The sequence below is a fragment of the Physeter macrocephalus genome, chromosome 18 (assembly GCF_002837175.3).
Source record: "Physeter macrocephalus isolate SW-GA chromosome 18, ASM283717v5, whole genome shotgun sequence".
NCBI lineage: Eukaryota > Metazoa > Chordata > Mammalia > Artiodactyla > Physeteridae > Physeter > Physeter macrocephalus.
The window spans coordinates 55,324,420-55,346,809 of record NC_041231.1 but is presented as its reverse complement, the minus strand read 5'-3'; the positions used below and the strand labels follow the sequence as shown (position 1 = coordinate 55,346,809).

The 22,390-nt window shown below is 39.8% G+C and overlaps 1 protein-coding gene across 3 annotated transcripts in view; it reads right to left on the bottom strand.

Annotated features, from left to right (window-relative positions):
- UBP1 (upstream binding protein 1) overlaps positions 1 to 22,390 on the bottom strand; it is a 69,028-nt gene that overhangs the window by 19,052 nt on the left and 27,586 nt on the right. For 2 of the 3 annotated variants that reach the window (XM_024116492.3, XM_024116493.3), the window contains exons 3-5: positions 6,892 to 6,968; positions 2,920 to 3,025; positions 1,744 to 1,850 (exon numbers count right to left, since the gene is read on the bottom strand). In XM_024116492.3, the coding sequence (XP_023972260.1) occupies positions 1,744 to 1,850; positions 2,920 to 3,025; positions 6,892 to 6,968 (290 nt within the window). Of the gene's footprint in view, positions 1 to 1,743; positions 1,851 to 2,919; positions 3,026 to 6,891; positions 6,969 to 15,266; positions 15,470 to 22,390 lie in introns of those variants that run through there. The other variant, XM_055079807.1, reaches the window with a different exon arrangement.

Genomic DNA, 22,390 nt, shown 5'->3' with positions numbered 1-22,390 from the left:
GGGCAGTACTCATTTTCCCACCACTTCTGCCCACTCTCGCAACACCACCATGGTGACAGCACCAGGGCATGGCACAGTGTCATTAACAAGACCTTCGTAATTTCTGACTACACACACCCCCTCTTCTAAGGACTCAAGGTTAAAACTGATTTCTGCACCAAGACTGTACACAACCTGAGAGGTAAGGCCAGCTCTTCCATCGCTCTCATTCACCACATAACCAGTCACCCAGTCAGATGAACAATATGAGAAAATATTCAACTAATATGAACCATGGCCCTACTGATTATTAGCCGATGGGGGATACTACTTGGAAGACCAGGAAAATGCAAAGTACTAAATTCTCTATAGTTCACACAAATCATAGCCTACTTTGGCCAGTCAGCAATTAAGTGATTTTCCTTTTCTATATAAAGATTACCTAACTCAGTAGTTTTAATTTCACCACTTACAAATTTGAACACACTATTAGAATTACTGTTGATTTTATTTTACATATAATAATACCATATTTGTTTTTCAAAAACTAATCTCTTAGGACAGCAGTCCCCAACCTTTTTGGCCCCAGGGACCAGTTTCATGGAAGACAATTTTTCCATGGACTGGGGGTGGGGTGGGGATGGTTTTGGGATGATTCAAGCACATTAAATTTATTGTGCACTTTATTTCTATTATTATTACATTGTAATATATAATGAAATAATTATACAACTCACCATATGAAGAATCAGTGGGAGCCCTGAGCTTGTTTTCACTTGCCACTCACTGATAGGGTTTTGATATGAGTCTGCAAGCAATTGATTCGTTATGGTCTCTATGCAGTCAAACCTCTCTGCTAATGATAATCTGTATTTGCAGCCGCTCCCCAGCACTAGCATCACTGCTTCAGCTCCACCTCAGATCATCAGGCATTAGATTCTCATAAGGAGCGTGCAACCTAGAGCCCTCACATGCGCAGTTCACCGCAGGGTTCGTGCTCCTGTGAGAATCTAATGCCACCACTGATCTGACAGGAGGCGGAGCTCAGGTGGTAACACGAGCGATGGGGAGCTGCTGTAAATACAGATGAAGCTTCGCTCGCTCGCCAGCCACTCACCTCCTGCTGTGTGGCCCGGTTCCTAACAGGCCATGGACACTACCAGTCTGTGGCCCAGGGGTTAGGGAGCCCTGTCTTAGGAGATAAAAACTGAGTATTCATGGGTGAAATGAAATGCCTGAGCATTGCTTTACAGTATTCCACCAATAACCAAAAAGGGGAAACTACTAATAACTGTCAAAGCCAGGAGATGGGCACAAGAGGATTCATTATTATCCTCTCACTTTTGTGGGGGATTGAAAATGTCAGTATTAAAATATTTTTAAATAAAGCTAGACAGAATCTTAAAACTACACTTTTTTCAATCATATCCTTTAAAACAGCAGGTTTTGTTCAAGAGAAATGCATTTAAGAAGAATGGAAGTTTTGATTATTGTTACTACCAGTGGTAAAAGTGACATTTAAATAATGCTTTACATATCAAGGTTGTCTTTACAGGTTAGTCTATAAATGATGAATTTAGTAGATTAACTCTGACTTAACAGAGTGTGTTGTGTGTGTCTGTGTGTGTGTGTATAAAAAACATTACAAGACAGTTTACAAATAAGCATTTAAAGAAAATGATATCACGTATCAAGAATTCAAGCTCCCCCACAGCCTTCTGAATGACGAGGCTAGTATGCCTCTAATAATGTAAAAATCCAAACCTGAATGAAAGCAGATGTGCGTTTTGCAGGATCCCACAGAAATTCAACCGCATTTAACTGGCTTGGATTTGTCTTTGTGTCAATTATTCCCACAGACATTGGAATATCTGTATTTTAAAAAGAAGTGACACAGAAACAAAACTATGAATGATTAAAAGGTTACAATCTACTGATTATGTTCTAATGAAATTATTATACCTCCCTGCTGAACTTTCCCTTCAATGTTCTCCATGGTCAATCACTTCAACATAAAAACACACCTAATGTGTATCATACTTTCTCCCACCATGATTCTATTTCATTTTACTAAGACTATGACGGATGGTGCCAATCAAAAATGAAATAAATGGTTTAAAACTCATAAAATTCCTAGCTCAGTTTCTTTAAGCACCAAAAACAACTTCATTTTTAACTATAAAACAACTCAAATAGTATGGAGTTTCCTTAAAAAACTAAAAATAGAACTACCATATGAGCCAGCAATCCCACTACTGGGCATATATCCTGAGAAAACCATAATTCAAAAAGAGACATGTGCCACAATGTTCACTGCAGCTCTATTTACAACAGCCAGGACATGGAAGCAACCTAAGTGTCCATCAACAGATGAATGGATAAAGAAGATGTGGCACATACATACAATGGAATATTATTCAGCCAGAAAAAGAAACAAAATTGAGCTATTTGTAGTGAGGGGGATAGACCTAGAGTCTGTCATACAGAGTGAAGTAAGTCAGAAAGAGAAAAACAAATACTGTATGCTAACACATATATATGGAATCTAAAAAAAAAAACATATATACACTACCAAATGTAAAACAGATTGCTAGTGGGAAGCAGCTGCATGGCACAGGGAGATCAGCTCGGTGCTTTGTGACCACCTAGAGGGGTGGGATAGGGAGGGTGGGAAGGAGATGCAAGAGGGAACAGACATGGGGATATACGTATGCATACAGCTGATTCACTCTGTTATACAGCAGAAACTAACACAACACTGTAAAGCAATTATACTCCAATAAAGATGTTAAAATACACACATACATACATAAAACAACTCAAGCCACACAGGTGACTAAAACTCTCCACGCAATCACACATGGTGTGGTGCTAACGTATTAACAGGTATAGCTTAACAACTGCCTCATCTCTCCGTGGTCTTCTGACGGCCACTTGTACCTAAATCGAGGAGTCTGTCTCCTGGGCGATTCCACTTCCAACCTTCAAGTTGCTGATGTTCTGTATATTGGAGCCGTCTGTCATGGAATACAACTCTTATGATGCTCTATGGAATAAGTAGGGGAAATGAGCACTTTTAAATTGTTCCAGCTAAAAAGCAGAAGTGTTTTCACTTCTTATGCATTAGCCTATAATAGAAAAGCATACAAAAACAAATTCTGCTTTAAACATTTTGTAAGTGTTTTATAAAACACTGTTTTGTTCTTGGATACCTGGGTATGGGTACAATTATTTGGTGCAAAGAATTATTACTATCATTTTTTAAACTTTTTTTTTTGATGTGGACCATTGTTAAAGTCTTAATTGAATTTGTTACAATATTGCTTCTGTTTTATGTTTTGGTTTTTTGGCCATGAGTCATGTGGGATCTTAGCTCCCCGACCAGGGATTGAACCCACAACCCCTGCATTCGAAGGTGAAACCTCAACCACCGGACCAGCAGGGAAGTCCCGGTACAAAGAATTATAACTCATAAATAACAAGAGCAAATAAAATGGATTCTTAGGTTAAATTTTTATTAAAATATTTGATACTGTAATTCAAAATTAAGGTCCATGTCCATAAAAAATTAGTAAGAACTATATTTCTATAAAGAAAACATCAGGGAACCCCCTGGTGCCCAAGTGGTTAGGGTTTTGCACTTCCACTGCAGCGGACCCTGGGGTTCGATCCTTGGTCGGGGAACTAAGATCCCCGAGTGCTGTGAGGCCCGGCCACCCCCACCCCCAGAAAAAAAATGTCAAGGGCAGGGGGGTAAATCTGCCCACCACCCCTAAAAGAGAACCTATATGCAAAATTCATCCTCAACTATTTAACCTGCAAGTGAGGTTATCTGAGGTAAGCAAGGGAAAAACAAAACAAAACAGATAAAACACAGGTAAACTTCATCCAAACACTCAGGTTCATTCCTAGGGAAGGCTTTAACTCTACTCCACAAACTCTAGGCCATTCTCTGCTCTCCACCCATCCCTCCCTCACCTCCCACAGGTTTGGGCTGCCAGCTGCTGTTCCATTCCAAGAACAGGATAACAGGTCATCAAAATGGATTCAGATACCAGATTTGCACTAATTAGTGTTTCTGACACATTTATAAATAACTGTTTCTCAGACTATAATGCAGTAAGATAATCTTATTTCCAGTAGATGCTCTGCTGGTTTGAACAGGAAATAACTTGTTAGCGATACATATAAATACTATCTTTAGTGCCCCTGCTTTCCGCACCCCCAAAATGCTGTCCAAAATATAGCTGATAAATATTTTGAAGGGAACCATTTAAAAGTAGAAATACTGTAATTTGAAATAGTTTAAAAAGAGGCCAAGTCAGTCATTAGGACCTCTGTGGACGTCTATAAAGGCACAGTGGCCACTCTGACCCACACCCAATTCCCCACCAGCACCCACTTCACACGGCTGCCTGCTGGCAGCAAAGCCCTCACACAGAGCTGGTGCTTGAGCCAGTGGTGGCTCTTGGTTCACATTCACCAGCAGGTTGATCTCTCAGAAATGCAGCACAGAAAATGTCATGATTTTGATTCTTCCATATTTAGTAAGAACCAGATCAAATCCACGAATTCAGATGAAAATAGTATGAGAATACAGGTATTAGTTTTAAGTGCTTTACTAAACCCCATTCTAGGTCAGACTAAGACATAAGACAGTACAATAACGAATATGGAGGACCATAGTTAAGAACTGGTAAGATATAAAAGAAAACCTCTTAAATGGAAGGGGAAAAAGTTGTTATCTGGAAGTTCTGACTAAAAGGAGACAATACATCTAGAGAATCAGCCACAGATAAAGGGGCCCTAACAATATGACAGAAACAGAACAATCAGAGAAAGCACATCACTGAATATTTTAAGCAGGTCAAGAAGTTCCAAAGCTCCTTTGATCAGCAGCATTTGATCCCGAAGACCCCCCCCCACCTCAACAGCAGAGTCAAAGATCATAGGGTCAGGAAATTAAACTGTAGATGGCTGCAGAGTATTTTAGGGATCCTCTAGATGAAGAAGCATGTGGTCTTTAAGAAAGTTACTCTGTAGTCTCTGGCAGTAGCAGACTATACCTCTGAATCTCAGGCAAGCTCTCAGGATGTACTGGATGTATTCTGGCACATCCACCAAAAATCAGACATGTGGCTTATCAAGTGGAAGATAAAACTAAGACTTCTTAAAAAGTAACCCTGTGACTTTCACAATGACCAAAGAGTTCACCCACATCTTCCCTTAAACAATATATTACACTAGGCTGAATTTTAACCAGGTGTGGTACAATTTGGCAAAGATTTGCCAATACTTGTCTGACAATGACCAGCTGGGAGCAAGACATGCTGAGAGAATCTTCAACACTGCTAAGCCTCCTAGACTCGGAAAATGAGAGCTCTTGCTCCTTGACCAAACCATAGCTATTTGTCACTAGAGTCCAGCAGAGCATAACCAATTCAATAGGGCTTGCTTACTGGGAACAGTGCTGATGCCTTTTTAAAAGGGTGAATCTAATTAGTGTTCAATACAGGTGAGAAAGCCAATAGGAGGGAATAAAAAAAATAAGGCCATTGGGCTTCCCTGGTGGCGCAGTGGTTGAGAGTCCGCCTGCTGATGCAGGGGACACGGGTTCGTGCCCTGGTCCGGGAAGATCCCACATGCCGCAGAGCAGCTAGGCCCGTGAGCCATGGCCGCTGAGCCTGCGCTCCACAACGGGCGAGGCCACAACAGGGAGAGCCCCGCATACCCCCACCCCCCCCCAAAAAAAAAAAAAAAAAAAGGCCATCTGACCCACGCTTTAGGGAAATGATCAAACCCATTGATGGAACACAGACATGACAGACTCCATGTTCAGATGGCACACGTGAGAATGGGTGAATAAGCTCTCTCCTTCTGTTCTGAGAATGCTGGGAGCCCCGAGAGTCAGAAGAAACCTGGGAGCTTACTCCAGGTTCGCAAGACAATGATCCACTGGGGACTAGAACCTCTCACAGGATTGGGAGCTTCCTGCCCCCAGGAGTGGGAGGAGTACTAAAATATCCCAAAGACTCTCAGGCCTCCAGTGCTGAGCAGCTGCTTTCTGGACAAGCCTAATTTGTTAGCATTAGTACTGCTGTCCACTCCCCCGCAGGCTGCCTTCCCCATGCTCGCCAGTCTGAAAAGGGATGGGTCTTTCTAATGGAATGCCTCTCCACACTGAGGGCCCAGCAGCACTCGGGCCCCAAGAGGCCTCTCTGCAGGAAGATGGAAGGACCAAGAGAACTCATCCTGCTTCTCCCTTGCTAACAGTTAGCCACAATGAAGTTTTCCCTTTTCCCAATTAAGCTTCTTCCATAACCCTTGCCTTGTAATGCTCTGGAGTTTATGATACTGTGTGGTGCGTGACAGGTAGAGGCTAGAAGGACCCACTTTGCATGACACTGCAGGGGCCGGGGATGGGTCTGAAGACACATCCTAAAAGGAATGGGTTGGCTGTGCCTCCTAGGCCTGGAATAACTGACTCTTCATTCAGATACACCAGTAAAGTGAAGAGATCAAATTTTACTTAGAGAAATTTTAAGAGGTGAAATAAAAGTTTCAAAGTAACACTTGTATTTTCCCCCCACACTATCTTTTAAAGAGAAACAAAGTTTTTGTTGTGGTAGTGGGTTTTTCTCCCTCCTTTAGCTGCAACTAACTTTTCTATGGCGCCTTGTTTCCAGAGGGCCTTCACATTTACTTCACTCAGTAATTACTATAATTCCTATTTTACAGAGGAGTAAACAAAATATAGCTCAAAAGAGTTTTAATATAGCCATTACTTTCTTAAAGTGAAATTAAATAATTTTTTAATAACTCCTGCAACAAAAAACAAAACTCTTGCAGCAAAACTGCTACTTTTGTGAGTCACTGCAGTATCTTTTAGGAATTTAAACAGATGGTCCTTACCTTTACCAGTTTTCCAGTGATCTCAGGCACATCTCCCATTTTCCGATTATCCAGCATGCGAATTTCATAAGACTGACCTATTTTTAAAAATTGTGTATCAAAAACAATCCATATAAAGAACATCACTCTGTGTAACAAAAATTCAACTCAAACATACGACTGCCCAATATTAATTTCTAAAGAAGCAAACTCAGGTTAATCTTCCTCTTCCCTGCAAATCATATCCTTTCCTTCTTCCACTCTCAAAGAAAACTGAAGAGTTCCTCAGTCAGTTTACTTTCCTCTGTGACCCTCTCACACTCATTATCTGAGATCAATTTTTCGTAACAGCTTTATTGAGATATATAACTTACGTGCCATAAAATTCACCCTTTTAAAGTGCACAATTAACTGGTTTTTAGTAAATGCAGAGTTGTGCAGCCAAAACTGCTATTAATTTTAGAGCACCTTCGTCATCAAAAAGAAAACTCATACCCGTGAGCAGTCCCTTCTCATCCACCCACCTCCAGCCCCTCACAACCACTCATCAATCTACTTTCTTTCTCTTGGGATTTGGTTGCTTTAGACAGTTGATATAAAAGGAATCACAAAACAGGTGGCCTTTTGTGACTGGCTTTTTCACTTATAATGTTTCCAAGGTTCATCCAGGTTGTAGCATGTGTCAGTCTTTCCTATTTATGGCCAAATTATTCAACTGAATGCATACACCACACTTCATTTATTCATTCAACAGGTGACAGACATCTGGGTTGTTTCCACTTGTTGGCTATTATGAATAATGATACTAGGAACATTTGTGGACAGGTTTTTGTGTAAACCAAGGTCAAATTTTAATCCTGGAGCTTTCTCCCTTGTGTCCAATGAACCCAACTCACATCTTGTCACTGCTCAATTAGGGTCCATAAAAAAAACACGAATAGAAACTCACACACCAATCTATTTAATTAGGAAAATAAGCTGCTGCCAAAAGTTAGTAATATGCTCCAAATCCACAAAAAAGATGTTTGGATTATCTGTCATTAAATAATAAAAATGACAGCATAATTTGATATGCAGAAAATTAGCAGTAATTAAAGAGTGCTTCTAGTACCATATGAAGTTGAGGCTCTTTATAATAAAACTACCAATACCTTGCCCACACTCCACTGGGCTTACAAAAATATACAAAGAGTACAGATCATAGGGTCAAAACATAAGTTACCAAAATACAACTAAATCACTCCAAGGCTGGTGAAGGAAAACAACTGCTGTATACACCACTAAGGAACAGTCAAATTCATTCAACACACTGAGAGAGATTAAACTAAAAACACCCTTATGGTAAGAGAGATTTTTTAAAAAGTTAAATCTGCAGCATACTTAACAATGGATCTGAACCTGGAAAAAGAATAAACAATAACTTCTTTAAAAACGGAAATGAATATCCAGGAGTGGTCACGAGCCCCTGCTGCCACCCTCCCAGACCCCAGGAGTGGTCGCGAGCTGCTACTGCCCCCACTGCGTGCTCTGGGGGTGTGCCTGAGCCGCTGCCAGACCAGACACCAGCCGTGGCATCTGCATACCCCGCCCCTCTTGGGGGTAATGACCAGCACACGCTGAGTAAAGAGGTAACAGGCATCCATACTAAAAACAGCCTCGTAACAAATATATTAAACACGTACAAGCTACACAGGGACACCCCCACATAAACAGCCCTCTAAGACCAAAGTAGGTAACTGTTTCTCCTAAACTCACAGAGTAAGATAAACACAAGTAAAAAGAAGCAGCAGAGGAACCACTCCCAGTTAAAAGACCAACAGAATTACCCTGAAAGAACAAACAATGAAGCACACCTCTTCAGTCTAACAGACACCGATTTCAAAAAAGAGGCAATGGAAATACTGAAGTAATTAAGAAAGGCTATTGACAGAAATGCAGATTACTGTAAAAAAAAACAGCTAGAAACTATAAAGAGGAACCAAGAAAAATCAGAAAACTCATTTGCAGAGATGAAAGCTGAGCTAAAGGCAATGAATAGCAGAAAGAATAATGCAGAAGAACAAGTGAACTGGAAGATAAAATAATGGAAACCACCCAATCAAGACAGCAGACAGAAAGCCAAATGAAAAAAAAAAAATGAAAGTAACATAAGAGACCTATTTGATAATATAAAGCATGCCAACCTCTGCATAATAGGAATTCCAGAAGAGGAAAAAGAAAAGGGGACTGAAAATGTATCTGAAGAAATTATGGCTGAAAAGTTTCCAAACCTAAAGAAGGAAACAGATATCCAGGTACAGGAAGCACAGAGGGTCCCAAACAAGATAAATCCAAAACAGACCTACACCAAGACATATTATAACAAAAATAGCAAAACTTAAAGACAGGATTTTAAAGGCAGCAAGAGTTCATTACAAGGGAACCCCCAGAAGACTATCAGCTGGTTTCTATACAGAAACGTTGCAGGCCAGAAGGGAGTGGCAAGACATTGGGTTGGCCAAAAAATTCGTTCAGGTTTCCCCGTACCATCTTATGGCAAAACCCGAACGAACTTTCTGGCCAACCCAATATATTCAGTTCTGAAAAGGAAAAATGTGTAACCTAGGATACTCTATCCAGCAAGATTATCATTTAGAATAGAAGAAGAGATAAAGAATTTCTCAGACAAGCAAAAACTAAAAGAATACTAAATACTAAACCCATCCTAAAGGAAATATTAAAAGGTCTTCCCTAAATAGAAATGAAGAATCTATAGGAAAGAGAAAATCACAACTGGAAAATAAATCACTTAAATAAGCCAGTACAGATTTTAAAAAATTTCTGTGAAAGTGATGATAACCACAATGAACAGCAAAAGGATAAACATGAAGATGTAAAAGAGGACATCAAAATTGTAAAATGGGGGCTTCCCTTGTGATGCAGTGGTTAAGAATCCGCCTGCCAATGCAGGGGGCACGGGTTCAAGCCCTGGTCTGAAAGAATCCCACATGCTGTGGAGCAGCTGGGCCTGTGCACCACAGCTGCTGAGCCTGCACTCTGGAGCCCGTGAGCCACAGCTGCTAAGCCCACGTGCCACAACTGCTGAGACCTGTGCGCCTGGAGCCTGTGCTCCGCAACAGGAGAGGCCACTGCAATGGGAAGGCTGTGCACCGTGGCAGGGAGTGACCCCTGCTTGCTGCAACTGGAGAGGGCCTGCCTGCAGCAGCAAAGATCCAACGCAGCCAAAAATAAATAAGTAAATTAATTAATTTAAAAAAAATTGTAAAATGGAGGGCAGGGAAGAAAATGTAGAATTTGTTCTCCCTAAAATGTGTTTGAGCCTATATAACTATCCGTCTAAGGCAAATAGATATAGAAAGGTGTTAACATACTTGAAAAACAGGGTTAACACAAATCAAAAACATAGAACAGATTCACAAAAACCAAAAAGAAGAGAACATAAGTATAATATCAATACAAAAGAAAAATCATCAGAACACACACACACACACACACACACACGAACAAAGAAAAAGGGACAGAGAAGAAATAAAAATCAATGGGAAAATAAGGTTTAAAATGGTAATAAACATTGGGTTGGCCAAAAAATTCCTTTGGTTTTTAAGTAAAAATTAGATACATTTTTCATTTTCACACAGAACTTTATTGAACAATGTATTCACCATTTTCTTCCACTACCCTCTGCCATTTTCCAGGAAACTTCATAATTCCATCTTTGCAGAACTTTTTATCTTTTTAGTAAAGAACTGTTCCAGATGCCTTTTATCCAGGGAATTGAAATTTTTTCCATGAAGAGAATTTTGTAAAGACCAAAATAAATGGAAATCCGAAGGTGCAATGTCTGGTGAATAGGGCAGATGAATCAGAACTTCCCAGCCAAGCTGTAACAGTTCTTGTCTGGTCATCAAAGAAACATGCGGTCTTGCGTTATCATGATGGAAGATTATGTGTTTTCTGTTGACTAATTCTGGACTCTTTTTGTCAAGTGCTGCTTTCAGTTGGTCTAATTGGGAGCAGTACTTGTTAGAATTAATCGTTTGGTTTTCTGGAAGGAGCTCATAATAGAGGACTCCCTTCAATCCCACCATATACATAATATCACCTATATGGATGAAGACCGGCCTTTGGTGCGGTTGGTGGTGGTGGTTCATTTCGCTTACCCCACGATCTCTTCCATTCCACATTATTGTACAGTATCCATTTTTCATCGCCTGTCACATTTTGTTTTAAAAACAGAATGGTTGTGTTACGTTTAAGTAGAGAATTACATGCGGAAATAGAGTAAAGAAGTTTTTTTTCGCTTAACTTACGTGGAACCCAAACATCAAAGCGATGAACATAACCAAACTGGTGCAAATGATTTTCAATGCTTGATTTGGATATTTTGCTTATGTCGACTATCTGCTGCATGGTATAACACTGATTGTTCTCAATGAATGCCTCAATTTGATCGCTATCAACCTCCACCTCTCTACCTGACTGTGGAGCAACGTCCAGCAAGAAATCTCCAGCACGAAACCTCGCAAACCACTTTTGACATGTTCAATCAGTCACAGCACCTTCTCCATACACTTCACAAATGTTTTTTTGCTTTTCAGTTGCGTTTTTACCTTTCTTGAAATGATAAACCATAATATGTTGAAAATGTTGCTTTTTTCTCCCATCTTCAATATTAAAATAGCTACACAAAAATTCACCAATTTTGATGTTTTTTTTTAAATGCATGCTGATATGATAGCTGTCACAATAGAGTCTACCAAAATTGTTTCGAATGAAGTTAAAGATAACTAAGCAATACTAAAGCCAGCTTACAGAAAAAAAGCAAATGAACTTTTGGGCCAACCCAATACATAGCTATCAATAATTACCTTAAATGTCAATGGACTAAATGTTTCGATCAAAAGACAAAGAGTGGCATACTGGATTAAAAAATAAGAGGCTACAATGTGCTGCCTACAAGAGACCCACTTTAGGGCAAAGGACACACATAGATTGAAAGTAAGGGGATGGAAAAAGATACTTCATGCAAATGGAAATGATAAAAGAGTTGAGGTCACAATACTCATAGCAGAAAAAACAGACTTTAAATAAAGGCCATAAAGAAAGATAAAAAAGGACACTATATAATGATAAAAGAATCAATACAAGAAGAGGATTTTACATATATGCACTTAATAAAGGAACACCCAAATACATAAAACAAAGACTAACCAGACGTAAAGGGAGAAACTGACAATACAACAATTTAACACCCCACTGACATCAACGAACATATCTTCTAGACAGAAAATCAATAAGCCAACAGAGATCCTAAATGATACAAGTTAGACTTGATTGATATTTTCAGGACATTACATCCGAAAAATCCAGAATACACATTCTTTTCAAGTGCACATGGAACATTCTCTAGGACTGACCACATACTAGGGCACAAAACAAGCCTCAACAAATTTAAGAGTACAGGAATTATCTTAAGCATCTTTTCTGACAACAATGGCAGGAAACTAGAAATAAACCACAGAAAAAGAAATGAAAAAAGAAAAACACGATTACATGGAGACAAAACAACATGGTACTAAAAAAAACAATAGGTCAATGATGAAATCAAAGAGGAAATTAGAAAATACCTTAAGACAAATAACAATGAAAACACAACCATACAAAATCTATGGGATGCAGCAAAAGCAGTTCTCAGAGGGAAGTTCACAGCAATACAGGCCTTCCTCAAGAAACAAGAAAAATCTCAAACAACCTATCACTTAAAAGAATTAGAAAAAGAAGAACAGACAAAACCTAAAGTCAGCAGAACGAAGGAAATAATAACTATCAGAGAGGAAATAAATTAAGAAGAAAATAAAAAACAATAGAAAAAAAATTCAATAAAACCAAGAGCCGGTTCTTTGAAAGGATAAACAAGACCGACAAACTGCTGTCCAAGCTCAACAAGAGGAGAGAGAACCCAAATAAACAAAGTAACAAATGAAAAAGGAGGCTTAACAACTGATACTGCAGAAATACAAAAAAACATAAGGGAATACTATGAATAATTACATGCCAACAAATTCGACAACCTAGAAGAAATGGAAAAGTTTCTAAAAACATACAGCCCACAAAAACTGAATCAAGAAAGAATAGATAATTTGAAAAGATAGATTACTAGAAGTGAAATAGAATCTGCAATAAAAAAAATAACTCCCTATGAACAAAGTCCAGGACCAGATGGCTTCTACCAAACATATGAAGAAGAACTCATACCTATCCTTCTCAAACTTTTCCAAAAAAACTGAAGAAGGGGGAACACTCCCAAGTGCATTCTATGAAGCCACCATCATCCTGATACCAAAACCAAAGACACCATGAAAAAAGAAAATTACAGGCCAGTATCTTTGATGAATATAGATGCAAAAATTCTCAACAAAATATTAGCAAACCGAATCCAACAACACATAAAAAGGATTATATACCATGATCAAGTTGGATTCACTCCAGAGTTACAAGGACGGTTCAACATATGAGAATGAATTAATGTGATATACCACATCAACAAAAGACAAAAGCCACATGATCATCTCAAAAGACACAGAAAAAGCATTTGACAAAATTCAACATCCATTCATGATAAAGAAAACTCTTACCAAAGTGGATATAGAGGAAACATATCCCAACATAATAAAAGCCATTTATGACAAACCCACAGCCAATATAATACTCAATGGTGAAAAGCTGAAAGCCTTCCCACTAAAATCTGGAAAAAGACAAGGATGCTCATTTTCACCACCCCTATTCAACATAGTATAAACGAATTCAGCAAAGTATCAGGATACAAGATTATCATTCAGAAATCAGTTGCATTTCTTTACACCAACAATGAAATATCAGAAAGAGAACATAAAAAATACCTTTTAAAATTGCAACCCCCCAAATAAAATACCTATGAATAAACCTGACCAAAGAGGTGAAAGACTTATACGCTAAGAACTATAAAACATTAATAAAGGAAACTGAAGATGATTCAAAGAAATGGAAAGATATCTCATGCTCCTGGATTTGAAGAATATTGTTAAAATGGCCATATTACCCAAAGCAATCTACAGATTTAATGCAATCCCCATCAAATTACCCATGACATTTTTCACAGAGCTAGAACAAGTAATCCTAAATTGATATGGAACCATAAAACATCCAGAATTGCCAAAAAGAGCAAACAGGAGGCATAACCATCCCAGACTTCAGACACTACTACACAGCTACAGTAATCAAACAGTGATGTATTGCCACAAAAGCAGACATACAGACCAAAAGAACAGAACAGCGAGCCCAGAAATATACCCACACACCTACGGTCAATTAACCTTCGACAAAGGAGGCAAGAATATAAAATGGAAAAAAGACAGGCTCTTTAGCAAGTGGTGTTGGGAAATTGGACAGCCGTATGTAAATCAATGAAGTTAGAACACACCCTCTCACCGTTCGCAAAAATAAACTCAAATGGCTTAAAGACTTAAAAGACATGACACTATAAAACTCCTAGAAGAGAACATAGGCAAAACATTCTCTGACATAAATTGTACCAATATTTCTTAGGTCAGTCTTCCAAGGCAACAGAGATAAAAATAAAAATAAATGAGACTGAATCAAACTTACAACGTTTTGCACAGCAAAGGAAACCATAAACAAAACGAAAAGACCACCTACAGAATGGGAGAAAATATCTGCCAACAATGCAACAGACAGTGTCTTAATTTCCAAAATGTATATAAATAGCTCATAAACACCAAATTTACAAACAGCCCAATCGAAAAATCAGCAGACCTACAGAGACATTTCTCCAAAGAAGAAATACAGATGGCCAGTAGGAACATGAAAAGATGCTCAACATAGCTAATTATTAGAGAAATGCAAATCAAAAGTACAATAAGGTACCACCTCACACAGGTCAGAATGACCATCATTAGAAAGTCTACAAATAACAAATGCTGCAGAGGGTGTGGAGAAAAGGGAACCGTCCTACACTGTTGGTGGGAATGTAAGCTGGTGCAGCCACTATGGTAAACAGTATGGAGACTCATCAGAAAATTAAAAATAGAATTACCATATGATCCAGCAATCCCACTCCAGGGCATATATCCAGACAAAACTATAATTCAAAAAGATAAAGGCACACCTATGTTCATAGCAGCACTATTCATAATAGCCAAGACGTGGAAACAACCTAAATGTCCACTAACAGACGAATTGATAAAGAAGATGTGGTAAATAGATAAAATACAATACTACTCAGCCATAAAAAAGAACAAAATAATGCCACTTGCAGCAACACGGATGCAACTAGAGATTATCATACTAAGTGAAGTAAGTCAGAAAGAGAAAAACAAATACCACCTGATATCACTTACATGTGGAATCTAAAATATGACACAGGGGACTTCCCTGGTGGTCCAGTGGTTAAGACTTTGCCTTCCAACGCAGGTGGTGTGGGTTCAATCCCTGGTCAGGGAGCTAGGATCCCACATGCCTCACGTCCAAAAAACCAAAACATAAAACAGAAGCAATATTGTAATAAATTTAATAAAGACTTTTTTTAAAAATAAGACCTCCGCTGGGTCTTAGTAGTGGCATGTGGGATCTTTTAGTTGGGGCATGCAAACTCTTAGCTGTAGCATGTGGGATCTAGTTCCCTGACCAGGGATCGAACCCGGGCCCCTTGCACTGGAAGCATGGAGTCTTAGCCACTGGACCACCAGGGAAGCCCCAATAAAGACTTTAAAAAATGACACAAATGAACCTATCTATGAAACAGAAACATGGACATAGAGAACAGACTTGTGGTTGCCAAGGGGCAGGGGGAGTAGGGGAGGGGTGAATTGGGAGTTTGGGATGAGCAGATACAAACTAGTATATATAGAATGGATAAACAATAAGGTCCTACTGTATAGCACAGGGAACTATATTCAATACCCTGTGATAAACCATGACGGAAAAGAATATGAAAAAGAATGTATATATATATATATATATGTGTGTAAGAATGTATATATATATATATATATGTGTGTGTGTGTGTATAACTATCACTTTACTGTACAGCAGTATTTAACACAACACTGTAAATCAACTATACTTCAAGTTAAAAAGTTAAAAAATAAAAAAAAGATTTTTAAAAAGCAAATGAATAGATATCATTGATAAATACACCATTACATATCTGAAATTACACTCAACCTCAAAAATTTAGGACACAAAAATTAACAAAATGTGCTGATTACCAGATCAACAAAAAAACGTTTAATTAATTTAAAAAATCAAGTGGGTAAAGATGGGGGAGAAATAAGCACATAAAATGTGGGGAAATGTAAACTGATAAACTCTTTCTGAAAGGTAGTCTGCCTGCACCTGTTAACAAGTTAAATACTGCATCTTTTGACTCAGGGATTCTGATTAGCAAGAGGGGGAATATATGCACCTCACATTAGTCACAGAGGGCTAATCTCCCTAGTACCAAAGGAGAAGAACTCTTACAAAATTGCTAACAAATGTCCAACAACCCCAGCAGAAAATGAGCAAATGACATGAACATGTACTTCACACAAAAGAAGGAAAGCCAACAGTTCTTAAACATATTAAAAGACATTCGAGGGCTTCCCTGGCTTCCCTGGTGGCACAGTAGTTAAGAATCCGCCAAGGCAGGGGACACGGGTTCGAGCCCTGGTCTGGGAAGATCCCACATGCCACGAAGCAACTAACCCCCTGTGCCACAACTACTGAGCCCGCACACCTAGAACCCGAGCTCTGTAACAACTGCAACTCGCCACAACTAGAGAAGGCCCGTGCGCAGCAACGAAGACCCAACGCAGCCAAAAATAAATAAATAAATAAATTTATTTTTTAAAAAAAGAAAGAAAAAGACATTCGACCTCTGGAAATTCCCTGGTGGTCCAGCAGTTAGGACGCCGTGCTTCCACTGCCAGGATGCCGGGTTATATCCCTGGTCAGGGAGCTAATAAGATCCTGCAAGAAGCGACACACGGCCAAGAAAAAAAAAAAAAAGACATTCAGACATTTGAACTCCATCAGAGACATGCAAGTTAAAGCCACATTGAAATGGCTTTTTACCTATCAGATTAGCATGAATCTCTCAGTTTGAGATGTCGTGGCTAAAGGGAAACAGTCACTCTCATCTATGGACAGTAGAGGTGGAGATGGTTTAAGAAGCAGTTGTCACTCTGGAAAGATTCTGAAGGTAGAGCTTATGTATTTTCTGGTATATTAATTGAAGTGTGAGAGAAAGAGCAGCTGAGGGTTACTCCAGATTTACTCCAGATTTTCGGATCACAAGAAGCAGATCTAAGAGAGAAAATCAAGGAGTGTGATTGCATACATTTTATCAAGTTGATTTATAAATCTGAGAATAACCCAAAGAAAAAACAGCCTGTGAGATGGGAGGTGGACCAAATGCATAAGGAGGGAGGGAGAACTTCTCTCGCCAGGATTCCCTTGTGGTACTCAAAAACTCAAAATTCTAAGGATTGAAAAAGATCAAAGGAAGAAATCTCAATGTGCCTTATCTTCTTTTGTATTATTTTTCCTCCTCAACCTTAGGATATTTCTGTGCTCAATATAAAGTTCAATCTGTTTCCACGAACAGATCTCAGGCTTGGCTGCTCCTGTATTAAAGCACTATAGATTTTTATTCTTCTGAAGTCAAAAGCAGGTTTTTAAAAAAGGCTCTGTAATACTTATTATGCTTCAAATGATTTCCCTGTTGGAAACTATATATGTCCCAGCTTTCTTCCTTCTTCAGTTTTATCCCATGTCTCTCACTATTTAGAAATCCCTCCCCACCAAGTTTTACTCAATGGCAATATCCATTGATATACTACCAGACTTTTATTGGTTCAATTTCTCCTTCTATTTGATCCCCCTCCATAATTCTCCTAATAAAACAACTTCCTGAAATGTTAGTCTAGGTTCCAAATGAAATATTAAAAAGGTCCCACTACCAACGAAGTATAAAGTTAACACAAACTGCAATACTCTAAAAGTTACTAGTCCTATTTTTAGCTTTATCTTCTGAATTTACCTGTCACGTTTGGATTTGTTTACTCCTTTCTTGGCTTAGAAAAGCAAAAGCACTGACAGAATTGAAAAATATAAGTGCTATGAGTTCATGTCCCCACTGACCTTTGAATATAGAGTGTAAGATGGACTCCAGAGCAAAACGGAGCCCAAGGTGTGACAGATCCACCTTGGTTAAGTTCAAAGCATTTATTTCTAAGGTCCTAATACAGAACTTTAATCTATAACAAGATCCAAAGCTAACCTCAAGGAAATCTACCAAAGTGTAAAATGAACTTACCAAAAAACATATTTTCTTTTTTGAAGCGTCAATCATTTAACAGTATTTTTAATCCAACAGACATGCTACTTTATTTCCTAGGACCTAAAACTTGTTTTCAAGGTAGCTAATACCGGTTAATTAACAGGGTGTTCCAAGTAGAATTTGGCCTCCATATGAACAGGTGTTTCTGATCTAATAGCACCAATAAGCTGATCTGGAATAAATCAACAGTTTAAGATCAGAAGTCTCACTCATGGGACTTCCCTGGTGGCACAGAGGTTAAGAATTCACCTGGCAATGTAAGGGACACGGGTTCGATCCCTGGTCCAGGAAGATCCCACATGCCACAGAGCAGCTAAGCCCATGAGCCACAACTACTGAGCCCACGTGCCCTAGAGCCTGCGTGCCGCAACTAATGAAGCCTGCATGCTCTAAGGCCTGCGTGCCGCAACTACTGAGCCCACGTGCTGCAATTACTGAAGCCTGTGAGCCTAGAGCCCGTGGTCCACAACAAGAAAAGCCACTGCAATGAGAAGCCCACGCACCACAATAAAGAGTAGCCCCCGCTCACCACAACTAGAAAAAGCCTGTGCACATCAACGAAGACCTGACACAGCCAAAATATAATAATAAATTAAATAGGGTTTCCCTGGTGGCGCAGTGGTTGAGAGTCCGCCTGCCGATGCAGGGGACACGGGTTCGTGCCCCAGTCCAGGAAGATCCCACATGCCGCAGAGCGGCTGGGCCCGTGAGCCATGGCCGCTGAGCCTGCGTGTCCGGAGCACAGGAGAGGCCACGACGGTGTGAGGCCCGCGTACAGCAAAAAAAATTAAATAAATAAAAATGAATAGTAAGATATTCCTATTAAAAATAAACAAAAAACAAGAAGTCGTGTCACTCATATCATGGTGGGGAAGCATCATGGATTCAGCTGGGGCTACTGGACAAGGGGCAGCCTCTTCCAGCCAGATCCCTGCCCAAAGGGACAGGCAACTGCTTACTCCCCTTTCTGTGGCTCCATATTGGGACTACAGTTTTTTTACTCCACAAAGTTAGAGGTTTAGGGACTTCCCTGGTGGTCCAGTGGTTAAGAATCTGCCTTCTAATGTAGGCGACGTGGGTTCGATCCCTGGTCAGGGAACTAAGACCCCCACATACTGTGGGGCAACTAAGCCCGTCGCTCCAGAGTCTGCGCACCACAACTAGAGAGCCCACATGCCACAACGAAAGATCCCGCATGCTGCAACTAAGACTCGACGCAGCCAAATAAATAAATATTTAATAATAATTTTTTTTTAAGTTAGAGGTTTAAGTTTTCTCATTACCTAAGAGCTGAGAAGGACAGCTGCCCAGGCATAACCAGGAAAATACAAATACAGCTTTTAAACTCTGTACTTCTATGATTCAAAACAGTACAAAAACCGACACTCTAAAGCATCAGTACTTGTTCCAATTTCTACCTCACTGATGAAGTTAAGACTACACAGAATTATTTTTCTTTATGTTACACAATGGTATTACACAATGGCAAATATTCTTTAGCAACAGCTGCTCCGGAGGCAAAAGGTGAGCAATGAGCTTGAAGGGGAGGCTACTAGGAGTGACCAAGTATGGCCTAAGAATGGCTACAGCCCCACCTATATGTCAACGCTCCTCTGAGGAAATCTGTCTATAAGAAGTGGTGGTGAGGGGATGCTCACATATTTGCCTGAATATTCAAAGTAATAAAAAGTTGAAGCATGGTCCCCAGACCAGCAGCATCGGCATCACTTGGAAACTCGTCAGAAATACAAATTCTCCAGCCCCGCTCCAGACCCACTGACTCAGAAACTCTATCAATCATGTTTGACAAGCCTTCTAGGTGATCCCAATGCATGCTATCGTTGGAGACCACTGCTCTGTGCAAAGCTACAGATATCCAGTCAGTCAATGCTGTTTCTAGCACAAAGCATTCGGGACCTTCTCCTGGGAATAACTTGTCTATGCCAAAATTAAGAACTAAGTCATTCTAAAGCTGTTTAAATTACATGATTCCTTTATAAGTAACCAAAATTCATTAAATAGTCATTTATTATTTGACAGGACTGTAAATCCTGTAACAGTCTAGGATAGCTCTCACTCCAATACACACACATGCTCCACAAATCCACTTATCCTCATATATGTTCATTACACATGTGTATACAGTCCATATATTTGAAAATACATATATGCACACATTTACACACATTTACACACACACACACACACACACACACACACACACACACACTCATGCGTGCAAGGGTTCAGGGTTCATTAGATGCCCATTTCAAGACCCAGCTTTGACTGGGCCTTCAGAGATAAGCTAGGAGGCAGTAAGTACTATATAGTATGCAGAGTGTTTCTGTCTAAAATCTTAAGAGTAAATGACAGCGACACTATGGAAACAGCTCTGATACACAACAGTAGCTATATGTAAGAACATATATATACACACTTACACACATTTACACACACACACACACACACACACACACACACACACACACTCATGCGTGCAAGGGTTCAGGGTTCATTAGATGCCCATTTCAAGACCCAGCTTTGACTGGGCCTTCAGAGATAAGCTAGGAGGCAGTAAGTACTATATAGTATGCAGAGTGTTTCTGTCTAAAATCTTAAGAGTAAATGACAGCGACACTATGGAAACAGCTCTGATACACAACAGTAGCTCATTATGCACCACTTTGGAGATCATCTACATAGTACACATTTGCCTTGGTTGATGGGTTAGTTTCCTATTGCTGCTGTAACAAATTTCCACAAACTCAGTGGCTTGAAACTATGCAAATTTATTATCACACAGTTCTAGAGTTCAGAAGTCCAGACGGGTCTAGTGGGCTAAAATGAAGCTGTCAGCAGGCTGCATTCCTTCTGGAGGCTGTAGGGGAAAATCTACTTCCTTGACTATCTAATTCTTGAAGTAGCCTACATCCATTAGTTTGTGGCAGTCTTCCTTCATCTTCAAATCTCCCTCTGACTCCTGACTCTCCTGCCTCCTTCTTTCACTTTTAAGGACCCTTGTGATTTCACTGGGCCACCTGGATAATCCAGGATAATCTCTCCATCTCAACAGCCTTAATTAAATCATACCTGCAAAGTGCCTTTTGGTATAAGGTTAAAATATTCACAGGTTTTGGGGATTAGGATACGAACATCTTCGAGGCACCATTACTCTACCTGCCACAGTTGCTAAGCAGTGCAAACATGTTCTTTCTACAGTTCAAAACTCTGCTACAGGGGGACTTCCCTAGTGGTCAATATTGTTAAGAATCCACCTTCCAATGCAGGGGACGTGGGTTTGATCCCTGGTCGGGGAACTAAGATCCCACATGCCACAGGGCAACTAAGCCTGCCCGCTCTAGAGCCCACATGCTGCAATGAAAGATCCCGTATGCCACAACTAAGACCCGATGCAGCCAAATAAATAAATATTAAAACAAACAACAAACAAACAAACTCTGCTACAGGCTTATTTAAAAGACTGTAGGGACTTCCCTGGTGGCACAGTGGTTAAGAATACACCTGCCAATGAAGGGGACATGGGTTTGAGCCCCGGTCCGGGAAGATCCCACATACCTTGGAGCAACTAAGCCCGTGCACCACAACTACTGAACCTGCGCTCTAGATCCCACAAGCCACAACTACTGAAGCCAGCGCTCCTAGAAGCCATGCTCTGCAACAGGAGAAGCCACTGCACCACAACGAAGAGTAGCCCTGCCCCGCTTGCCGCAACTAGAGAAAGCCTGCGCGCAGCAACAAAGACCCAATGCAGCCAAAATAAATTAAAAAAAAAAAAAAAAGATTGTAATCATACTTGCCAACAAACCTGGCAAAAATCCTGAGACATTACACGTGTATCTAGTCCCAGGGTTGCATTCTAACCATTTGTAAAAATTGCTCATCTATCTGCCATAGGAAACTAACACGTCAGCCAAGGTCTAACCACTTGGTTTTCCAGTACAATCAGAAACCATTAAAGCTATCTAGTTATAAATAATAGTAACAGCAGCAAAGGCTAGTGTTGTGCTTCCTATGTGCTGACCACCTTATAAGTGCATTACACATATTAACTCAATTTAATTCTCAGCTACCTTAGGTGGGGGTTATTTTATTAAGGAACTTGCCTGGACAAGCAAGTGG